This window comes from Aspergillus pseudotamarii, assembly GCF_009193445.1.
Source record: "Aspergillus pseudotamarii strain CBS 117625 unplaced genomic scaffold BDV38scaffold_2, whole genome shotgun sequence".
Classification (NCBI taxonomy): domain Eukaryota; kingdom Fungi; phylum Ascomycota; class Eurotiomycetes; order Eurotiales; family Aspergillaceae; genus Aspergillus; species Aspergillus pseudotamarii.
In genome coordinates, this window is record NW_022475016.1 from 1,117,506 (window position 1) to 1,138,017 (window position 20,512).

The window sequence follows — 20,512 nt, forward strand, 5'->3', positions numbered from 1 at the left end:
ACAGAATAACATATATGGCCCTAGCTGAAATAGCCCTCAGGCTCAAATAAGTCAACGGTAGCTCGCATCAATGCTTTCGTGTTTAAATCTATTTACCAAAGGGGTGTATCCATTTCCGCTATCTTCGCCCCATCTTAATTTCTATGCCCAACAAAGAATTCTTATTTCCCGAACGCTCTCACATACTGTGAAGTATAGTACACTAGTGGGTAGCTGAGCATCTACAACGGTTTGATCTGGCTCACCAACCCTATCAGTCCTTGTGGTGTGGACGTTCAAGATCCAAGCTTGGTCCAACAGTACCTTCGAAGAGCTTCACAATTTCAGTAAACAACTTTCTATATAATGCGCAAAGTTCCATAGTGCCTGAAACGTTAACTTAGTAGCAGCTTCCATTTCTTTAAGAACCATGGCGCTGCCACCCAACTATGCATATCCCAGGGTTGTTCGCCCCGACACACAATACCTGCGTTGCCAACGATATCTCGCTTGAGGTCTACGGCATCGATCAGTGTGGGTGCGGTAGCAGCTAACATGACCGCTCTGGTTCTTAATGCAGGCAATGGTAGCAGGTCTAATAGCGGATGATGAGGAAAGAGGATCTGTGGCAATGTCGGTTGGAGGTGCGTAGGGGTAGATGGATTCGAGACATTCTTGATGAGGGTCTGAGGGTCATCAGCCATGGTCGTGTTGGCTCTGTAAAACGGTGAACAGAGCGACATGCACTCATAGCTAAAGAACTGCTTGATACTTATGCCCAAGCTTTGGGCATTGTGAAGACATGCGCGGAGCAGCATCGTGTGTGTCAGTTCCAGGGTGTTCTGGTACAGATGGGGTAGCGTCGTGTCTGATGTGAAACTTGAGCCTGGTATTTTTTCGTTGGTTGCATGTTCCTCAACGAGCTGAATATATACATCGTCGTTTTGTGTCGTAGAGGATTTCTCCAAGGGAAAGAAATGGTCGAGAGTTAATTTCATCGGTGCCAAGCATTGACTCGGTCGAACCTCTGGATCCACTCCTGGAACATCGGCCGTACAACAGTCCATCGGACCGAAAGGTTGCGTCGGCACATCGTTTCCAGTTGGAGTGGGCTGTAGTACTCTGAGGGTGCTAGATGGCCTAGCTGTCTGCTTTTCTCGCTGCAGGCGCTCTTTTTGCCGTTGGCCTACACTCCATTTAGCCGTTGCCCTTAGTCCCGGCGAATGTACAAAGCATACTTACGATAAACCCGTTGCGCGACCCGGTTCTGTTCTTTTCGTGCCGGAGTTATGACTCGCTTCCGGCATTTTGATATTTCGTCGTCGTTATTTCCGAGCATGCCGTCTGGCTTACGGGGTGAAGTCGGGAGATGTTGATGTTGAGTTCCGCCGACGGTGTTGGCTTATGCTTTTCTCACCAATGAGAAAGCAGCCCTAACCACGGACGCCAAGAGCAAGCCACCTGTATTCATGCCCTACAATTTATCCGATCCCCGATATATAGACCTGGGGTTAACTGGCCATTCAAAATACGACAGCAATACACTGAAGATCATACTACATTGACATTCTTGATATACCTAATCAACCAAGATGAAGACCATCACCATCGTCGGCGCAACAGGAAACCAAGGCCTCTCCGTCGCAGACGCCTTCCTACCACTACCCGACTGGCATGTTCGCTGCATCACACGAAATCCCTCCTCCGAAAAGGCAGAGAAGCTCGCCTCTCTTGGTGCTAATATAGTCAAGGCAGACCTTGCCGACATTGACTCTCTACACTCGGCCTTCGTCAACTCCAGTGTTATATTCGTCAACACCGACTTCTGGGGACCCTTCAGCACCACAGGAAAGTACGACTCTGCCTATGCACAAGAGGTGCAACACGGCCGCAACGCTGCCATGGCCGCCTCAACTGTCCGCACACTTGAACTTTTCATATACTCCACTTTGGCACCGATGAAGAAGCATTCTCATGGGAAGTATCCTCATTCCTACCATTGCGATGCCAAGGCAGACATCATGGAGTACATTGAAACTCAGACACCGGAATTGGCGACGAAGACTTCTTATATTATCATTGGTGCATATGCCACGAATCCCCTTTTTATGCCTAGATGGGATTCATCTATTCAGAAGTACCGATTCATGGTGCCGCTGAAGAAACACCAGAAAATGCCGATCATTGCGGCGAGGGAATCCACCGGCGCTTTTGTCAAGGCTTTGATTGATGAACCTCCGCGCACAAGGTTGCTCGCGTATGATAGCAACCTGTCTATTGGGGGAATTGTGGAGGTCTGGTCCAGGGCTACTGGGGCTGACGCTGACCTGGTTGAGGTGGAGGCTCAGGACATGCATGAGCAGCTTGGTGTTCCTTGGGAGGTGCTAGATGCGTTTTTGTTCATTGGGGAGTTTGGGTATGCAGGTGGGATTGAGGGTGTCATTCATCCAAGCCAACTGAGAACACCTGTGCGAACTGAGCCATTCGAGGAATGGTTGCAAAAGAGGAATTGGGAGGAGGTCTTGCAAACGGGTAGTGAGGAATTGAACAGTGTTGCGGGTACTGCCCATTAGTCGTCAATTCTTTCTTACCATTTCTTGACCATTATTATCATTTATATTGTTGTTAAAGTATTTATCTTTTCCATGGCACTTAGGGAAGTTTATGAATTTGGGCTTTTCCTGGACTTAGGAGGAATGGTAGTTTACAACCAGCTAGTAGACTGCATGAGCCAGAAAGATGCAGCTTCCTAACGCCATTCTTCTCAACTCTAGAAATCCATCATGGTAAGAGAAATGAAAGCACTACGTATCCTGTTTCAATTCGACAGAATTTCTCTAATTCCCCTTTTGTCTAATTCCACCATGTAAGAGCACAAGGACCCTACCACGCACAATGTCCACCATCCACCCGCAAATCCGAACCCGTCATAAAGCTGCTCCCATCACCCAACATAAAGAGCACCGGAGCCCGGAACTCGTCCGCGGTGCTCAGCCGATACAGCATGTTATCGCCGATCCATTGAGACTCCAAGCCAGGCTTCTGAAGAGCCTCCGCCGTCGCAGCGGTGCGGATGTAACCAGGGGAGAGCGAGTTAACCCGGATGAGGGGCATACCCTTTCGTGATCCCCACTCGGCGGCCAATGACCGTGCTAGCTGCTGTACTGCAGCTTTTGAGGCGTTGTACCCAGCAGTATCAACACCCTGTATGTTTCGTTACTTATGCCAGGCTGTAGTGGAGATGAGGAGGGGACATACCTTGTTCGATACGTATCCGCTCATACTAGCGACCAAGACAATGCTACCGCTGACATCCGACTGTCTCATTTCCCAAGCGGCTGCTTGCGCCGCCAAGAAGGCTCCACTGACATTGACGTCCAACATCTCACGAACTGTCGAAATAGGGAAGTCAATGGCTGGACCATTCCGAGAGATGCCAGCACAGACGACCAGACCTCGAAGTGGATACCGGAGTGTAGGCATAAATTTGGCAAATACATCCGCCACCATATTCTCATTGGTGACGTCAAGAGACCAGTACGATATGCTACGTTCATACTCCAGTGCTGCACGTACCACATCGCCTATTGCATCTTCAATTAATACATATATCCCGATCGATCAGGCAGTGCACTTACCCCAATTTTTCGCAGTAGGCTCCTCAGGTAGATCCAGACAAACTACATCACCCCCGCTTTCGAGAATGGCCATCGCCAGTGTAGTTCCCAGGAAGCCATTGGCGCCAGTTACTAGACCATGCAATCAATACCTTGATCAGCCTTTGCTATTACACAGGAATGGTCGGGACAACGTACTAACAATGGTTCGCTTATCGAGCCGAAACAGATCTTTCACTGGCCGCGATGGATCTCCTTGCGAAGGTTTGCTTTCGCGGAGTCCGGGGTCATGGACGTTGCAATTGCTGTTGACACTCATTATTGTGGGGAGCTTCCGGGTGAGTTTGGTCGTTGTCAACTCGGAACGTTAATTATCAGTTGGACTGGTTCGCAACCCCGCATCTTTTTGCTTCAGGCCAAAGGGTCAGAGATCCTAATATTTAGGGTCTCCACTTATGACTCGGTCGGCAGTGCGCCGGTAAGACGTAATGGTGGTTTGAGATCTGCGACCCCGCACACGCGAAGCGTCATGAGAGGATCTGCACTCATTGATTGGATTATGAGGATTTCGTGGCTGCGTGTTTTGGGCTACACATGTCAAAGCGCTAGATGATGTTGCCGGCAAAGAAACGTATGGTATTCAAACTCGGGTATATATCGTTCGTCACGCAAGGTCATTCTGCCTCTGTCATCCTATGCCTATGTAGCGAAATTCATATAGAAAAGCCATCAACAGTAAAAAAGGAAAGCCATACATAGTAAAGCATCACTTAGCCAGATTTGCATCTCGAATATCATGAGAGCTATTGTCTGATCCTCTCGCCACAGCCCTCACATCATCGTCGTGGACGCTTTCATCCTGTTGGATCCTGTACACCTTCACGCCGTTTATAATGCCAACCTTGAAAACGACAAAAGCCGAGGGAATAATGCACAATGCAAAGAACGATAAATTGACACCAACGGCCCCAGATAGTGGAAAGCGCGTCTGATCGATCGAGTTAATCCCATACGATATCGCTTGGCCGGCACTCTCAACGCCGCGAACAACAGAACTGAGTCGCACAATATCACCACCACTGCGGTTGACTGTACCAATCAGCCAGTATAGGTAGTCGTACATCAGATTAAATCCAACCAGCATCAGGATATAGACGCAGACACCCCGACCAAACCCATCGTCAGCCCAGTCAAGAACAGGAGGGGTATCTCTTCTCTCGTACTCCTTAGTGACAATCATAGCGTATATGTAAAGAGATAGCTCGAAAGAGTAGATCAACACGAACGCAGATATTGCTCGAGTATTCAAGGTCAGTCTCCTCCAATCCAGGAAGAACCCTAACAAGAAGTTCGCAATAATCACACATGTACTAGCCACCAGGGAGGCTAGAGCGCGAGATCGTACTGTGAAATATGTTGCGTTGTAGGTGGAGAAAAACGCTTCCGAGAAGACACTCTGAAATATCATCGGCAGGAGTAAGAGGATCTCCTTCCGGCAAACCAACTTCCACATTATATTCAGTTCCACTTTTAAGCTCCTAGGCAGGTCAAGTGACACTGGGCACTGGTCCGATCGCTGGACCTTGTCGGGGGATGAGAGCAAAGCCGCCACAAATGGGCCCAAGGCCTGTATTGAGATGAAGATAAAATACGTCTTCACACTTATATGTCCCTGTTCTCGATTTCCGGCATTAACTCCTAGAGTGACTGACCCACCGATCATCTGGCCAACGATCCGGCTGGCTAGCCAGTAGGCCAGATACTTACCTCGTCGGTGCTTCTCAGGATAAGATAGGACAATGGCTCCTTCAGTGAGCCAGAAAATTCCTGATGAGACGCCATCGATAACACAAGCCAGCATGATATACCAGGTATTGTTGTACCTGATATTGCAATATATGCTAGATGCATAGATTGGAAAGCCTACCATACCGAGAACTAAAGCCCACTTCAGTCCAATCTTTGCAATCATAGCACTGCCAAATATGCAGACCAAAACTTGCAGGCAGAAGATGACTGCATTAGCGGCGTTGACGTAGTGTGGGTCCGCGGCCCCTGCTCCCCCAAGACCGTTCATAGCCGCCCATAGTCCCGGTGCAATAAAAGCACAGAGCGAGACGACCGAGATGTTAAAGAACGTGGTGCGGTACCACGTCCGTCTCGTATAAGTAGATGTGCTCATTATGGCCCGATACCGTTTTATCAGGCCGCTCGTTGGGGGTAGGTAGATCTAGGGTTTAAGATGATGTATAATTTCTAAATACTCTGAGTAGCTTTTAAAGTGAGGTACATTCCGTCTAAAATAAGGCTGGGGGGAGCAGTACCCCATGGGTGGAACCTGTGGGGGATCGGCATACTGCCGGGTCTGGGAGATGCCAAGGAGAAGAATGCTGATAGACAAAGGACGACCAAGTTCCTCCCAAAGCGGGGTTACGTCGTCCATGGTACTAAACCAATCATAATGTGTTGCCCTAACCCTCAGCTAGTGGTGGTCGAGCATCAAAGCTTCAACCTATTAGAGTGAAGCGGCCTACGAATCAATCCTACGCTTAGGTTGTCCATGTGCTTAAATGATCCAAACCTTTAATAAGAAACGCATACTTATAGATAAAGAACATATAATACTCCAAAATAGAAGACTAAGACAGAATTGAGGGTTTCCAAGTTGTATACTGTTTGGAATGTATGGTGAACACCAAGCGGATAAGTATATAACTGGGAACCGTTACGACATAGTCACAAAGAAGTGGTGCCGGAAAGGGTTTAGCCCTCTAATCGTACATTTTCCTTTCTTACACCCTCCTAGCTATCCATTCTATGATAGTATCATAGAATTCTGTGGTGGCTTTGAGGTCAGGGAAAAGGTGGAAAGCATGCGGCAAGCCGGCATAGATTTTCCTTTGTACAGGAACACTGGTGAGGAGAGCTATTAGAATTTCTTCTGGACACGGCTCCAAATCCTAACACAAGAGTTCACAGTATCAATGAATAGGAAGTACTCACCCCGCTTCTTCTAGAGCTTCGCAATAGGCGAGACCCTCATCACGAATAGGATCCTGTCCGGCTACTTGAATCACTTTTTAAACATCAACACAGGCGCAATAAAGTGCAGAAAAGATTTGGTATTTTGAAGAATACGTACATGCTGGCGGCAACCCTTTGAGAGAAGGCGCTAACAGAGGACTGGCATAGGGATCCGCACCAGCTGTGGGGCAGTATTGCTCTGGATTTCGGATGGGTTAGCATTCTTTGCTTGTCGTCAATAACTGCCGAAAAACTGGTAAAGGCACTATACCCCAAAACCAATGAGCCGCATGAGTCGGCATAACCGGCGCATTCATGTTTTGCTCGGGGCTGTTATATTCATATTTATCCTTGGGGAAGTGTGCTGGGTGACATATGTCAGGGATGTTCAGGACCTGCCCAATGACAGCCCCGATGCCTTCATCTCTATCCTTCAAGGCTAGGACGGCAGCCTGGAGATATGAGTTATGTGACAAAATGGCTTGTTTGGAGGCAATGATACGTACAATGTTCCCCCCGGAACTGCTTCCGCCGACAATGATTTTCTTTGGATTGATATAAAGGGTATCTGCATTTTGCCTACACTGTGTGCTAGTTAATAATATAATCCGAAGAAAACCATACCTGTTGCTCTTTAAAAATAGCTCACCCATTGCATGGCATCGAAGCAGTCATTGACCGCGTAGGGAAATTGATATTCGGGGGCCCTGTTCCATCTGTCAGAGCATTTCCACCAAGGAAGATGATATTCTGTAGCAATTATTGGAGAGAGTATATTAACTCACAGACGGTAATTCACACTAACTACAACCGAGTTGGTCTTCTTTGCAACTAAACGGTTCATGGGTTCTTCAGCCTGGTGGTCGCCAAGAACCCAACCTGCAATGATTAAGCAGTTAGGCATCCACATCATCATCTATAGGAATTTATTCCATTTATACCTCCTCCATGCGCCACGAAGAACAATGTTGATCTCTGGCCGACATCCCTATCCTTGTAGATCCTAAGTTCCAACTCAGCACCGTCTCGGACCGTAATGGTCCGATGGCTGATCTCGACACTTTCAGTGATAGCCTCGTCATACGGAAACGTCACTGGAACATTGGCCATGATTGCACGCATATCAACGGCTGATAGCGTCTTCATCTCGGCAAAAGGACTGGGCATATCCTTGTACTTGTCGAAGTCTGAGTCAGGGGTAGAATAATGCGCATATCGCAATGGCCGCTCCTTTGTTTCGGACGACATATTTGCTAGTGTTCTTGCAACGGCTTGTCTATTTTGAGATAAAGAATGTTGCGTTGGTATCTTCTCCGATGAAGCTTCGAGTGGAATTTATATAGTCCTAGTGGATGAAACATCGATGTAAGCCCTAGTCTCGATATGGTATGGTTACACTGCGGACTACATGTGATTTCTCCAAGGCCAAGGCCACTAGTAAAGGGATACTACGTTAGCTATACTGAATGGATAACACTGGTCGAGGTGGCCAGACACGATATAGCGACATCCCGGTCCACAGTATTCTATACTAAATTCTTGGCGTTTGCGACGTGTATAAATTACCTTTATTTGGCGGGTGCGCGGCTATTGGTATACCATGAAAGTATGTACCTTTGGCACAAGATTATATAGGATACAAAGATGGAGCAACCGTACCTCTTCGCCAAGATTCTTCCAGGGGCATGAAGTAAAATTGTAATTAGCTCAAATACCATATTCCGTACCCCTCTGTGATGACGTTGAGGCTGGGGTCCCCCCTCTTACCTTATCCCGTGTAGTAACTGAATGTTGACCGGCCTGTGATATGGAAGTGACAGCCCATGTCTCCCCCATGCCACGAATACTCCTTGTTCTGATAGCTGCAATATGACATTCATTCATTGCTGGTCTGGCGGTTTCCAGCAATCTCTAGCTATGTAACCAGTCATAGAAGTACGTCACTCTATATTAGTAGAAGGTTCCTCGCTATAAGGCACATAGGTCTTGGCTAGTTGCGCACGCACGAACTGCAATCATGGAATGTGAGCTACCAACAACCGTCTCAATAATATATTCCATATTCTACTCACTTCACCAGCCTTGAACGGTTTCACACATGCAGGCCTATCATCGGAGACACAACTTGGCAAGACTGACACGGTGGTATTATAGTCGACTCCGAAGAAAAAGGGGATTGAATAGCGTTCTTGACCAGTAAGGTTGATGACTCGGTGAACAGTTGACCTGAAGGTCTCATTGGTCCTAGGGAGGTCAACATCTGTATAGCACTCAAGAAAGTTGGAAAAAGTCAAGCACGTACCACTTAGACAAACAATCGGCGATATTCACGACCAGCGTCCCTGGGATAGGAGGCGCTACCACCCATTCTCCCCGAGTGTTACGGACTTGCAAAGCGGGTACATTATCCTGGGACAAAATCGTAAAGCATTCGTAGTCCTAAATGAGAATTCACAGTTAGCTAGACCGGAACCAAGGGATGGTGCTAGAACCGGTCATCTACCGTATGAGCCCCGAGCCCATCTCTAACCTCTCCGTCCACGGGCTGGGGTGGGTAATGCAAGATGCGGGACGTGACTCCCGGAAAATTCATCGTGGGGTCAAAGAAACTCTCATCGAGGCGCAGAGAAAGAGCAAAGCTTCTCATTAGCCTTCGACAAAGTGTGAGTGCCTCGGCACAATACAGCAAATAGGTCTCTCGGAATTTCGGAAGCACCTCGTCGCTTGGCCATTGGTTGTCTCCATACAAGTCATAGGTATCCGGGGGGAGCACATCATTCGGAGCACGTTGTGGATCGGCGAGAATTTCATAACCAATGTCGAATGATTCTAGAAGAGCGCCCGTTGCTTTTTTCACGGTGCGCTCGCTACCATCATCAGCGGCTGGTATTTCCTCTGCATACACAGGCATGAATCCACGGTATTTCTACTGCTTGTTATATGTTTGCCCCACAGTGTTGGATCTCTTGGAGTAAAACACATGCCTTCGATTTCGCCACAGAATATTCCAATTTCTGCTCCTCTGGCAGGGCAAAGAATCGATGCGCTGCTTCATGAAGAGCATCAATCAGCTCGTCAGAGATCCCGTGATTCTGCAAGACTTCTGTTACCAAGTGGTACAATTTGAGATTCTGGAGATACGCAAGTCACCTTAATGTAGAAGAACCCGACCTGTGTGCAGGCATCGTATATTTCTACCGCAAGTCTCTGGCGTTCCCCGCGATCTGGACTCTTTAGAGGTGCGACATCGATGATCGGAATATTCTCAAAGTCCGCCTTCAGTGAGCTTTTCGACAGATGGTGCTGCTCCATGATCGGTAATGAGATGTTAGCCTTGTGGTTCTGTTGTTTGTTTATATGAGTCGTTGGTTTATCTGAAGATAACACGATTACCCCGCTTTACCATCCCGGTCCCATGTATCCTTCGTGGAGGATCGCCTAGCGATGCATCTTATCGATCTTTGGATCCACGGACTCCTCCTTCTTCAATATTATTTAGTTCGCCTTTCTAACCGCAGGGGTGTATATTGATACGTTAGTACAGGTGGCTCTTTTCGGCAATACAACCTAACACCGTTTTTTTTGTTTTTCTTTCTTTGTTCGGACATTGTAAGTCTTATAGAGCAGGACATATATCTAAAGCACTATTCTATAACGGCACACCACGGCAGGGATGTATATTTCAAATAGGATTTCTTCATTGACATTGACTCGCTATATCTCTCTTCAGGCAACCGCAACGCAAACGGAGATTCCACAACAAGTGTCCAAAGCCTAGGTTCCCAACCCATACGATACACCAATACCCAGACTGGCCTATCTTTATATTTCTCCTTCAACCACTAGACTGTACGTATAAGCACATTGAACTTTCAAGCCCCTCCCAGATGGTGAAGCCAAAACTCACCATTAAATAACCATCCCAGCTCAGCACCAGAAGTTGCCGCGATAAGTAATCTGGGTGCACTGGCACGGCACATTACCACCACAGCAATTGTACGTCACCTCGGAACCGTCCTCAACTGGTACGTCCAGATCGTACGACCCATGAGGTGTATCGTAATGCAGCTTTCCGGGTTGATGTCTCCAATCTGTGGTGGTCGTCCATTTGGCCTTGTAGCCATCACTGCAGCTTGCATCACACGTGGTCGTCCAAGCATTGCAGTTGAAGCTGCAGGTCTGGACCCCGTCGTCCTTCAACTGCACATTCCATGAGGTAGAATGTGAGACGAAAAGCGTGCCGACGACTTCGAGGCATGCTTGAGCGCATGGGAGGAAGACGATGGAGAGAGGGAGGAGGGATTTGGGAAGCATCATGATTGCTTGAAAATGGTTTTGTAGATGAATAAGGGGTGTACTTCAGGAGATGGAATTGTGACTTGATGCTTTTCTCTCTGCGACGATGAGGAGAAGGCCTAGTTGATATAGCCTTGCTACGCCTTTCAAGATTGCTGCAATATGCGCACGGCAGAGTATATCTGGACCTACATTCATCCTTCAATCTATCAAGCTTTGTAGGGTTACATCCGGGGAAGGGCTTTGTGGAGGGCCATATCTAATCAACGGCTCCAGTTCCCTGAAGTGGAAAGGATGAGGTTCCCCGGGCCGGTCATGATCTGGTCTACCCCGGCTTAGCGGAGGGAATTAAATCCCGATACTATGGGGTTATATTTTAGCCAAGTGGATTCTTGCATTTAGCCGTTAACTCTACTATGGTATACAATGTTGTGAATCTAATCAATATCCTAATTAGGAAAGCCGAAAATGTACGGTATGAATGCAGCTTCAATTACCAGCCGAGGAGAATACTTGCCCACGTATACTTCTCTTTATTTAGCTTTGTTCTTAATTTTTGGTCCTACTCGTCCCTCAATTGTTGACTCTTGGGCATGATTCGTTTAATTTGTCTCAAAGCTGATTAGGGCTCGGCGACTTGCCGATACCATCGGCTTTTCCGATGGGCAAGTGAGATGAGATGGACTACTCGTCATACTGAGAATCTATAAAGCAGTCGCATTACTATGAACCACATTTTTAGTATATATGAGTTCGTAGTTTAGTGGGAAATTATTTCAAAAAATGCAGGGTGAAATTACCAACAAATATGAACATCTCTATAATTTCCTTTAGAATGTAGGAACAACAATGAGCAGGATAAAGAATAGAGCCAACCTGCATAACACAAACCAACTTATGGCACTTTTACGAAGACATGGCATATTTGAGCAAGAGTGGATGACTGGCGCTAATTATGGGAGACGATTGAAGCAGTTATTACATGGATTCAGTATGTAACAAACGGCCGGTTCTCTCGTGACGTGCATAGGGCTAAGATCAATCCACGCGTGTCGCTTGTGAAATCTGAAAAAAGTCAGTAGAGTACGTTAGCGACTGATATGTGACTGAATAGTGGGAAACCTTCCACTAAATTCTCTTGAAAGCCTGAATCCGTCTGAACTCAGCAGAGTGATGGATCAAGTTATGTCGCAATTTTATACAATTTTGAGCCGCTTTGATTGTGCTTTTGAATGGAAGATAAGGCTTCCCAGTGGTGTTCATCTTATAGTAACCGATTACTTGAGTAACTTGACAAGTTGACCTTCTTTCGAGGAGCGATGACCATGTCCACGGATAACAGCAAACTGCCAGAAACACCGCCCATGCCACTCAATGAATGATAGTTTACTCCGTTGGTAACTCCATCAAATGCAGACATAGATTATTCTTCGACATAGTCTGTCAGACAGCTTCCTATGATTCACCATCCAAAGCTCGACATCTTTATCGGCTTGCATAAGAGGGTCATTTGCTCGGTGCTTGGTTCAGGAGCAATGGTTTGTCAAGGAGAGCCTACCAGAGTATCTCGATGTCCTGTGGGGCACATTCCTGCCGACAGAGCCGATGTACGGATCCTGCATGGAGCATTTCCACTTTCCCGTTGTTGAGACGGCATCGAACCTCACAGATAGAATAGCTAACGCTCAAAACCAGGCTGCTGTGTCCATCACTATTGACCTCAAAGTTATGCATAAGCGAGATGTACTCAGCCGACAATGGTCAGCTGGGGAGTGTGATGTAACGTTCTCTTTGGTAACTATAGGGCCTTCGGTGGAGCTATATGTTCATTACATGGAGCGTGCTATTTTTTTACAGGACGGAATCACTAATGGAAAGCCACTCAGCCCACGGTATGAGGCTGTGAATGCCATCCTCAACTGAGCTAGTATGGTATGTATAGAGTCGGCTATAAACCAAATCTTCGTGACACCAAGAATATCTCCTTCTGCGATCTTTTCAAGACAATCATCTAGCTTAGGAAGCGTTAGCCGTTCAAGGAGGCACAAAGCAATCGTATATACTATTCAGTAGCCAGACTATACGCATTACCAACATTCCAAAGACCAAGCGCAACGCCTGAAAGATCCTAAAGTGTACCCCTACTCATCATCAAAGTCTATAATTTCCACGTTTAAGCCCTGAGGAACATTCACTGTCCTGAGCTCATCAACGTTGACCTCGTCCGATGCAGTCACTCTACTACAGTTAGCTCTGGGTCTGGTTTCAATTGTACAAACACTTACGGCATAAAGTTTATAGGAGGGTATGTGGACGTGGAGTCGAATTGATCAGGGAACTCAAGATTCTTGTTTTGATAAATCTGCCGCATCCTACTCATATATATTAGTGTATAAGGGCGGCCCAGAGCCTCTGGTATCCATACCTGTTAGCTAGCTTTTCTCCATCCCCGTAGTATTGGTGAGCTAGCTCGTCGTCGTAACGGACATCGAATGTCTAGAAACCAGTTAATACAGCGATATTATAAAATTGGTGATTGTCCCTTACCAGATTTTTGACCATCTTGTTTTAGGTTATGAGATAAAGCTCTGAAAGTAATTGAAGTATAGACCAGTATAGTAATACTACTCTCAATTTACAAGTATGCAGCAGACGGCTGACTTTATAACTTTCATCGTAGACAGTGGAATGATCTAGAACCTAGGTATTCGCTTTTGTCATAAGCATTAGCTTTGTGCTAAACCGGAACTTCATTTACCATTATCTATTACCCTAAGTTGTTCTGGCTCCATTGGTGAGGTCATATATGCCCTGATGCTCTATAAAAACCATGGATCACGTATCAAAAAGCAGCCAGTCGTTGTCATTTCATCATATCAATCAAAGCATGTTTACGACATAGCTCTTTATGAATGGGGAGAACGTCATTTCCGTCTCGGCCCTTTCCCATACCCGACTGTTCCGAGATCCTTATCCGGCGATCCCTTTTGTATTCTATTCCACCCCGAGCTGTCGGTAAGTGTAGTAACTCCAGTGAATCAATGATGATAATGGCGTAATGGGATAAACATCAGGAAAGGTTAATTACTATCTACCCTAATACTTAACTCGTCATACATCATACACCAACTTTAATTGACTACAGAGACAGCCAAAGTATCCTTCTATGCTGAAAACGTTCCAATCTGAACGTTCAACTCTAATTCTAGGGGCTTAATAAGGTTACGAATTACAAATCTGCCCCGCATTAGTTTGTACGTTTGGTTGCAAAACCAGGCAATTTAAACCAATGCTGTATAGTAACTGCGGATTCTAGATTTTGGATGATGTACTCATGGGTCTATGACGTTGGTAGTTTATGTGAAACTTAGCCTAGAAGTATTCTAGGTTGTGATATAATTCTTACGGTCGGTATATGAATTCAAGGTCGTTAGGTCATCGACTAGAGGTAAGAACCGTAGTAAAATACAAGGCAGGGTGTACACATAAACTGAAGAAAAGAATGTTATCATATACTTTCTCTCTTGCCTTTACGTAAATTGTATATTCTTTGATGACAGTTTTATCGGATTGACGCATCTCCCTCCTATGCTTCTCAGGCAAAATACCACCAAGCAGCCCCTACAGCAGCAACGGGAGTAACCCATTTCAAGCCCTGCTTTGCCAGGCCCGCCATTCGCATCCAGAATATAATGACATGAAACCTAGTGATGAAGTCACCTTCATTGACATGGGGAAACGGCTCGTCGGGGTATTCCTTTCCCAGAAACTCGCAGAGAGGTCCCCAGCCATCCTGGACCTTGAATTCTAGTACTTTGCGTCCACGCGCCCGGGCAGCAGCATGGACCTGGTCATAGTGAGCTTCAAAGCCTGTCGGTAGACGGTTCGTATCCTGCCAGTTACCGCCAGTCCATACGGATAGAGCGGACCGTAAAAGTGGAATGTAAAGCCCGATGTAAGACTTCAGGAACGTAGTTAGGCGTGGAACCAGAATAAATAAGACCAAGGGCTGCTGGGACGGTGACAGGTACCTTATCAAGAAACTCGAGCAATGCCCATCGCTTCCAGCCCAGGATTGCATAAAAGGTCCGTTGCATAGACACGAGCCAAGAATAAGCCGGACGCGTGGTCAAAACAATTTGTGCGTCCGGGTAGGCATCCATGAGCTCTTCGGCGAAGAGGATGCAGGGGATATCGGTTACAGCCTGGCTATCAGGTCAGTGTCGCCCCCACCGTGGTATATAATGAGGCTAGTAAGACAGGGGGCGGGATGCACATCGTAGCGCCAAAGCATCTGGTCAAAATCTGCGCCCGAGAACTTCCGGCCGTTGCCATTGAATTTCCCATTGATGGCTTGAGTCCAGAGAGCTAGGGAGCCGTTGCGTTGGTCTAGAGAACATTCCGCCATATGATAGCAGTTGAAACCCAGCTTCTTCAACGCAACGTACAATGCTTTACGTATTGTTAGCATTTCATGCTTGGTCGGACTTCAGCTTCGGATTGACCCACACATCGTCCCGGTGCGAGACATGCCTAGCGCGAGCACCTTCATCTTTTTCTCACGGTGAGCCGGTGGCTCCATTGGCGGATAAGGCACAGTGGGGAAGGGGATGTTGGCCATGGTCGCGAGAACACCAACAAAACTGCAAAAGTCGAACAGAGCAGAACGTGAGGGTCGGTCTCGTGCATTGGTTGAAAGCATTTATATAATACTCTATTTCTGCCTGACGGTGGGGGCTGCGGGCTTAGCGCCGGTGATGTTGGTCTTTGTTTCCCTGGCGTTCAGGATCTCAATCCTTGTACTGTTTGCGTTCTTTGTCTGCTTCAACCCTAGAAGCCAAGGTCATCCTCGTTGTCTTGGAAGGCTTGGCAAGCTCAGATCTTGCTCTTCTCACCATGCTACTATAGTCTAACAAAACAGTGTGCTACTAAATTATTAGGCTTATACTTGCCGATTTAGCCGCGAGCATACTTGGTTGATAGTGGTATATCCCCTTATTGAACCTGCTATCGAGCCTTAGAGTGTCGGACAGAGACAAGGCTACTTCAGATACTCCAATCAGTCAATCTAAAAGCCCACATCATGGCGGCAAATTCCAAATAAAATCCAAGTCCAAATGCGCCGAATCCAATCCATAGTCCAACTGGCCACTATCATCCCAAGTGCCAAACGGTGCCATCAGGGGATCAATAGGCAACCAAAGCCAATCATCCCCACCCTCGTCTAACTGCCCGAGCATAGGGTCATGCGATCCTTGGACTAGTTCCGTGTGCCCCGGTAGTGAGATACTACTGGTATTCTCGTGGACCCCCGATTGAACATCCTTCTCCCTCTCCTGGGCCGAAGCCATGAAAGTCTGTCGCAGACGCGAAACGTGAATCTGCAATAGGGATGCATATCGCGATACGAGTTGCATATCATCTAATGAGCTCGATTGCAGGGTAGTGATTGTCTGCTCGAGGAGATTTAATGAGGCGCGAAGTTGCGTGGTTCGGACGCCTAGCGCGAGGGCTTTCATGAGGAAGATCGAGGAGCTAATCACCCGTAGGAAGACGCGAATGGGAAGATATTGAATACTTTCTTGGATGAGTACCCATTGTAGGATCTCGGACGATCTATTGATTACTTCATCGATGCAGGTACGGTCAGTAGTGGCAGATTTGGTAGGTGAGTTGAGAATGTTTTCGACCAGGGATTGGACTTTGATGGAATTTGTGAACACCTGTAGATATTGGTATTCAATGTGAAGGATCGATTCCAGATGGGCGTCTGTTTGTCGTATTAGCGAGATAAACAACGAAAACAAGATTAGTGCGGCCTACTCAATGTTGGCCGGCTTGCTTGCCAGCGGTATAACAAGCTGTCCCAATCTTCTGAGGACCTGATGTCCTTCGCCTGATGACCATCCCTGGCCGTTGATGGGAAAAATGTGTCTGTAATATCTTTCGCCAACCTGGTCAAGTGGACCCACGATTCCATGAAAAGTATCCATTCCTCGTCCAGGCAGGGACATTCCATGACACTCTCAACCACCTTGACTACCGGCATCTCTGGAAGAAGAGGTGTGCACCCCAACCGCGAGGCAAGCATGTTCGCAAATACGTACAGCAAAGAAGGAAGGCGGCGACGTCGCCACTCCAATTGTTCCAGGTAGGCCCCAGCGTCCGACCGCATACCAGTAACATCATACTCATCCATCCTCTTCCCTTTATCACTCGTAAAAATACCCAGCTCATGTGCCAGTGCTAGTGCAGTGCTAACTAACATCCACGACATCCGATCAGACCGTCTGGTAGGCTCAACGACATCTTCCTTCCAGCGATCGGACATGGGTATTTCGTCCGCTGGGGGCGGAGGGTCTCGGAAGTCTGGCTCTGTAAGAATCAGATCAGAGTCCCATCCATCGTTCTCCAACGGGAAGTTTAATGCCCGTGGATACCATTCGCACATGAGAAGAAGTGCTTCGATAGAGCCAACATGTCTTGTCTTTGCCTTTGAGAGCTTCTCCTGGCCCAGTATGATGCGGAGGATGAGATGCTGGTAGTGCTGCCATAGTCGATTATGGATAGAATATGCTCGGGAGGTACCACCGAGCCCCGGGAGAACGTGGTATCTTGATGATATCATTAATATGGTGCAACAAAGCATGGGCTCCTGAGTTACGAGCCAGTAGTGATTCTCAGGTATACTGTAGAAGTCGGTTAAAATAGGGGAGAGGGGGAACATATTCTGGAAGAATCTGCATTCGTTAAGGTCCGGTCCTTATATTTAGCAGTCTGGATCATATAGACCTGGAAAACGTACAGCTCGACGAGAACAACTGCTTCACCGGCCTTGATCCATCCCATCCTAACGAACCGACAGGCGTTCCATACTCTGAGTACATCTGTGTGGATGCGGCCTCGCCCTTCGCTGTAAGGACTGTTGTCTGTGGGAGTTAGTGGCATAAATGAGAAGGGGTTTGGTATATCTCCCTGTAAGAAGAGATCAAATGGATCATTTCTAGAGGGAAGCATATTCTCTAAAGCAGCCACAATACTCCTATTGGTATGAGAGTACGTGTCTCCATTTCCTAGAACAAAACCATCAGGTCAGTTATCTAGGCTGATCAGTAACACAAAACTCACCTTCCTGCGATGAGTTCCCTTGAACTTCTTGGGTATCATTGCGAGCAATCCTCGAACGGGCGGCTTTCGGCATATCCGAGTCTTGATGGTTTAGAATTAGTGCATGGCCCAAATGGAAGACGAGGGATAGAGTATCACACCAGGTTTCTCTCTTGTCCACGGCCTTTTCTCCGTAAACCGACAGTCAAGGTTCATCTTCTTGCACCGAGAACATGGTGGTTGGCTTTCTTCTAAAAGCTCACATTTCGCTTTTCTTTCTCGGCAAGGAATGCATGCCTTATATGTACGGCGGTAATTATAGTCAGTGACAGCTCGACTGCGCGGCGGACGGTGCATGGCTGCATGCATGCAGTTGTAAGTGAATAGTAAGCTTGCGTCGGAAGGAGGTTAACTTTATGTGGGGAAAGTTACGTGTGGAGACTTTTAAATAGCTTTCTGATTAAATAAATCAACCCTAATTCATCTGCAGCCTAACTAACTACTTACGGTTACAAGGTGGGGAACCGGCAGTTAAAGTGTATTACTTGCATGTCTTTAATGCCACATTGGTATAGGCATGGCCATCACAGTCAGACTACCCTAAGTCAAGTACCGGAACTGCGGGTGATTGTCGCCATCCCTCGTAACATCTACGCGGACATCCGGATCCACCTTCCCATACACTCGATCACGTCGCCTATTCTCATGGCTCAATTTCAGATACAACCCTAATGCCAGCACTGCGACCAGACCAGTCAATGCGCACCCAATGGCACACCCTCTAACGTAAAACGGTCTGAGAGGAACGCGTTAGTCGTTATTCATTTATGTAAAACAGAATCTTGTTCCAACAAAAAAGAACAAAATGTTGGAGAACAGAGAAACTCACCCTTCAGAATCTGGAAAAGCCGAACTACTCACAAAACTCGAGCACTGACCAAAGACCGCCAATATAGCCATCCCAGCGCCCTTCTTCGAATCTCCTCCCTGGTTATTCAACAGCCAAGTGATATTAATTGACAAGGCAGGAAACACTCCGCAGGTCGCAAGCCACACTCCGAAATATCTCACTCCGTTTTTGCGCTCATCCTGCACCGCGGCGAGAATGAGATATCCTACCATTCCAACCAACGCAGACACTGTGATGACTAACCCCCTATATCCCCATCGATCAGATATAACGGCAGCTACGATGCAGAGGAGGAATGACGCGAAGTATGGAGGCGCCGACAGTCCCTGTGCGTTGATGGACGTGTAGCCCATTTCTTCGATGATAGTGGGAAGGAAGTTGGAGAGGCCTGCGAATGAGTAGTTGCAGCAGAAGTGGATTGTCATGTGGACGTAGTTCTTGTAGTCTGCCAGTCCTTGGAGGACTTGTTTCCATTCCATCCGATTTTTAGCGGTCTGGTCGACGGTGTGGAGGCGCTCGACAGCTTGGGTTTGTTCGGTTTCGGTAAGGAATTTGGCGGTTCCGGGGGAGTCCGCTAGAAAGAAGAAGACAATAATGGAGAAGAGGACTGTTGGCGCTCCTTCTATACAATGTGTCAGTCTTGTACCCAATTCCAAGTTTTCTATTCAGGGGTTGGGATATGGAGGGCCATACCGATAATAAATAGAAGTCGCCACGGTGCAATTGAATTATGGATATGGGTGATGCCAAAGGCCAGTGCACTTGCAAAGCAGTTTGCCACCGGTGACATTCCCAGCAGCATGGAGACACGGAATCCAAGCTCCCCTCTCTGGTAGAATAACGACAGGAAGTACGGTGCGCCTGCTCCAAACGCCGCCTCGAATACACCCAACAGACAGCGGCATACAATCAGTTCAACCAAATTGGTGACTGCGCCACTGCACATGGCGGCGGCTCCCCAGCTGTGTTGATTCAGCGTTGATCAGGCCATTGGTCCCAGGGAATGCAAATTTACCAGATACAAAGAACAGCAACATAAATGTGAGCCGGAAGGATCTTCCACAAGACCGTGGTCCACTCAAATAAAATGTAGCATATGTAGAATGAGTACAGCACCCAGGACCATTGCTTGTCGTTGAGCCCGAGTGCTGTGTCTATACCTGCTGTCTTGGCGTTTCCGATGTTTCCTGTGTGATTCAGTCTGAGGGGCTATACTAGGAATGTGAAGCAATGACACACAGTACCTCGGTCTAGATAAGATAATATGTAAAGTATGCAGACTATGGGCAAAATGCGACGATCAAACTGTCCCAGTCAGTACTGAACCCTATGTGTCAATCTCAAACATACCTTTCGGCGAATAGATGCCTGGTCTGCAGACAGCACATGGACGTGCTGAGCATCTTTTGCATCTCGGGATTGTGCTTCCTCGAGATGAAGAGCCTCAGACTCCTTGACTTCGTTTTGATTCATTGTTGATCAAGCCCGAGTGATTAGGTCCCAATTCGACTTTGAGAAATTGAACACAAAGTGAGAATAACGATAGTACAACGACTTAGTTAGTACCCACATCCCCATG

General features: G+C 47.2%; 12 protein-coding genes across 12 annotated transcripts; 2 read left to right on the forward strand and 10 right to left on the reverse strand.

Moving 5' to 3' along the window:
* Positions 1-374: 374 nt before the first annotated feature.
* On the reverse strand, positions 375-1,318 carry BDV38DRAFT_277514 (bZIP transcription factor; the record flags this gene model as incomplete). Its single annotated transcript, XM_032058509.1, has 2 exons — positions 375-1,165; positions 1,222-1,318. 2 exons carry the CDS (start codon positions 1,316-1,318, stop codon positions 375-377), a joined length of 888 nt encoding a protein of 295 aa, XP_031919559.1.
* A 253-nt stretch (positions 1,319-1,571) lies between these two features.
* Positions 1,572-2,589, forward strand: BDV38DRAFT_292088 (uncharacterized protein; the record flags this gene model as incomplete). The annotated part of the gene is made up of 1 exon (XM_032061924.1): positions 1,572-2,589. The coding sequence occupies one exon, from the start codon at positions 1,572-1,574 to the stop codon at positions 2,550-2,552; it is 981 nt and encodes a 326-aa protein (XP_031919560.1). The 3' UTR covers positions 2,553-2,589.
* A 273-nt stretch (positions 2,590-2,862) lies between these two features.
* On the reverse strand, positions 2,863-3,915 carry BDV38DRAFT_292090 (uncharacterized protein; the record flags this gene model as incomplete). The annotated part of the gene is made up of 4 exons (XM_032061925.1): positions 2,863-3,183; positions 3,238-3,572; positions 3,618-3,728; positions 3,771-3,915. 4 exons carry the CDS (start codon positions 3,913-3,915, stop codon positions 2,863-2,865), a joined length of 912 nt encoding a protein of 303 aa, XP_031919561.1.
* Positions 3,916-4,362: 447 nt separating this feature from the next.
* Positions 4,363-5,778, reverse strand: BDV38DRAFT_292093 (major facilitator superfamily domain-containing protein; the record flags this gene model as incomplete). Its single annotated transcript, XM_032061926.1, has 1 exon — positions 4,363-5,778. The coding sequence occupies one exon, from the start codon at positions 5,776-5,778 to the stop codon at positions 4,363-4,365; it is 1,416 nt and encodes a 471-aa protein (XP_031919562.1).
* Positions 5,779-6,181: 403 nt separating this feature from the next.
* BDV38DRAFT_233821 (alpha/beta hydrolase) lies at positions 6,182-7,933 on the reverse strand. Its single transcript, XM_032053170.1, has 8 exons — positions 7,562-7,933; positions 7,406-7,499; positions 7,270-7,327; positions 7,127-7,204; positions 6,892-7,072; positions 6,739-6,819; positions 6,600-6,672; positions 6,182-6,509 (listed from the first exon to the last, which is right to left on the reverse strand). Exons 1-8 carry the CDS (start codon positions 7,866-7,868, stop codon positions 6,389-6,391), a joined length of 993 nt encoding a protein of 330 aa, XP_031919563.1. The 5' UTR covers positions 7,869-7,933; the 3' UTR covers positions 6,182-6,388.
* A 627-nt stretch (positions 7,934-8,560) lies between these two features.
* On the reverse strand, positions 8,561-9,932 carry BDV38DRAFT_267392 (isopenicillin N synthase family dioxygenase; the record flags this gene model as incomplete). Its single annotated transcript, XM_032056578.1, has 5 exons — positions 8,561-8,629; positions 8,693-8,864; positions 8,923-9,059; positions 9,124-9,546; positions 9,771-9,932. 5 exons carry the CDS (start codon positions 9,930-9,932, stop codon positions 8,561-8,563), a joined length of 963 nt encoding a protein of 320 aa, XP_031919564.1.
* A 615-nt stretch (positions 9,933-10,547) lies between these two features.
* Positions 10,548-10,937, reverse strand: BDV38DRAFT_267393 (uncharacterized protein; the record flags this gene model as incomplete). The annotated part of the gene is made up of 1 exon (XM_032056579.1): positions 10,548-10,937. The coding sequence occupies one exon, from the start codon at positions 10,935-10,937 to the stop codon at positions 10,548-10,550; it is 390 nt and encodes a 129-aa protein (XP_031919565.1).
* A 1,971-nt stretch (positions 10,938-12,908) lies between these two features.
* BDV38DRAFT_67753 (uncharacterized protein) lies at positions 12,909-13,532 on the reverse strand. The gene is made up of 5 exons (XM_032063753.1): positions 13,464-13,532; positions 13,342-13,412; positions 13,202-13,288; positions 13,012-13,154; positions 12,909-12,931 (listed from the first exon to the last, which is right to left on the reverse strand). Exons 1-4 carry the CDS (start codon positions 13,476-13,478, stop codon positions 13,058-13,060), a joined length of 270 nt encoding a protein of 89 aa, XP_031919566.1. The 5' UTR covers positions 13,479-13,532; the 3' UTR covers positions 12,909-12,931; positions 13,012-13,057.
* Positions 13,533-14,401: 869 nt separating this feature from the next.
* On the reverse strand, positions 14,402-15,614 carry BDV38DRAFT_233843 (sulfotransferase family protein). Its single transcript, XM_032053171.1, has 4 exons — positions 15,426-15,614; positions 15,193-15,368; positions 14,948-15,121; positions 14,402-14,877 (listed from the first exon to the last, which is right to left on the reverse strand). The coding sequence occupies exons 1-4, from the start codon at positions 15,535-15,537 to the stop codon at positions 14,512-14,514; spliced, it is 828 nt and encodes a 275-aa protein (XP_031919567.1). The 5' UTR covers positions 15,538-15,614; the 3' UTR covers positions 14,402-14,511.
* A 41-nt stretch (positions 15,615-15,655) lies between these two features.
* Positions 15,656-16,187, forward strand: BDV38DRAFT_233844 (uncharacterized protein). The gene has a single exon (XM_032053172.1). It carries the CDS (start codon positions 15,674-15,676, stop codon positions 15,827-15,829), a length of 156 nt encoding a protein of 51 aa, XP_031919569.1. The 5' UTR covers positions 15,656-15,673; the 3' UTR covers positions 15,830-16,187.
* On the reverse strand, positions 15,656-17,656 carry BDV38DRAFT_292100 (fungal specific transcription factor domain-containing protein). Its single transcript, XM_032061927.1, has 2 exons — positions 16,740-17,656; positions 15,656-16,686 (listed from the first exon to the last, which is right to left on the reverse strand). The coding sequence occupies exons 1-2, from the start codon at positions 17,641-17,643 to the stop codon at positions 15,998-16,000; spliced, it is 1,593 nt and encodes a 530-aa protein (XP_031919568.1). The 5' UTR covers positions 17,644-17,656; the 3' UTR covers positions 15,656-15,997.
* Positions 17,657-18,607: 951 nt separating this feature from the next.
* Positions 18,608-20,406, reverse strand: BDV38DRAFT_292102 (major facilitator superfamily domain-containing protein; the record flags this gene model as incomplete). Its single annotated transcript, XM_032061928.1, has 6 exons — positions 18,608-18,819; positions 18,913-19,555; positions 19,627-19,895; positions 19,949-20,120; positions 20,178-20,238; positions 20,284-20,406. The coding sequence occupies 6 exons, from the start codon at positions 20,404-20,406 to the stop codon at positions 18,624-18,626; spliced, it is 1,464 nt and encodes a 487-aa protein (XP_031919570.1). The 3' UTR covers positions 18,608-18,623.
* Positions 20,407-20,512: the final 106 nt, after the last annotated feature.

What these genes read in the sequence shown, in the direction of transcription:
- BDV38DRAFT_67753 (XM_032063753.1), bottom strand. An exon ending in GGAGAAAAGCTAGCTAACAG is followed by an intron (nt 13,289 to 13,341) that starts GTATGGATACCA and finishes ATATATGAGTAG; the next exon opens with GATGCGGCAGATTTATCAAA. An exon ending in CCTCCTATAAACTTTATGCC is followed by an intron (nt 13,155 to 13,201) that starts GTAAGTGTTTGT and finishes TAACTGTAGTAG; the next exon opens with AGTGACTGCATCGGACGAGG.
- BDV38DRAFT_233821 (XM_032053170.1), bottom strand. Translation starts at nt 7,868, where the DNA reads ATGTCGTCCGAAACAAAGGAGCGGCCATTGCGATATGCGCATTATTCT. An exon ending in GCAGTTCCGGGGGGAACATT is followed by an intron (nt 7,073 to 7,126) that starts GTACGTATCATT and finishes TCATATCTCCAG; the next exon opens with GCTGCCGTCCTAGCCTTGAA. An exon ending in GAAGCTCTAGAAGAAGCGGG is followed by an intron (nt 6,510 to 6,599) that starts GTGAGTACTTCC and finishes TCTCCTCACCAG; the next exon opens with TGTTCCTGTACAAAGGAAAA.
- BDV38DRAFT_292100 (XM_032061927.1), bottom strand. Translation starts at nt 17,643, where the DNA reads ATGTTCCCCCTCTCCCCTATTTTAACCGACTTCTACAGTATACCTGAG. An exon ending in AGCAAGCCGGCCAACATTGA is followed by an intron (nt 16,687 to 16,739) that starts GTAGGCCGCACT and finishes TACGACAAACAG; the next exon opens with ACGCCCATCTGGAATCGATC.
- BDV38DRAFT_233844 (XM_032053172.1), top strand. Translation starts at nt 15,674, where the DNA reads ATGTTGGTCTTTGTTTCCCTGGCGTTCAGGATCTCAATCCTTGTACTG.
- BDV38DRAFT_233843 (XM_032053171.1), bottom strand. Translation starts at nt 15,537, where the DNA reads ATGGCCAACATCCCCTTCCCCACTGTGCCTTATCCGCCAATGGAGCCA. An exon ending in AGATGCTTTGGCGCTACGAT is followed by an intron (nt 15,122 to 15,192) that starts GTGCATCCCGCC and finishes CCTGATAGCCAG; the next exon opens with GCTGTAACCGATATCCCCTG. An exon ending in TGCTCGAGTTTCTTGATAAG is followed by an intron (nt 14,878 to 14,947) that starts GTACCTGTCACC and finishes ACGTTCCTGAAG; the next exon opens with TCTTACATCGGGCTTTACAT.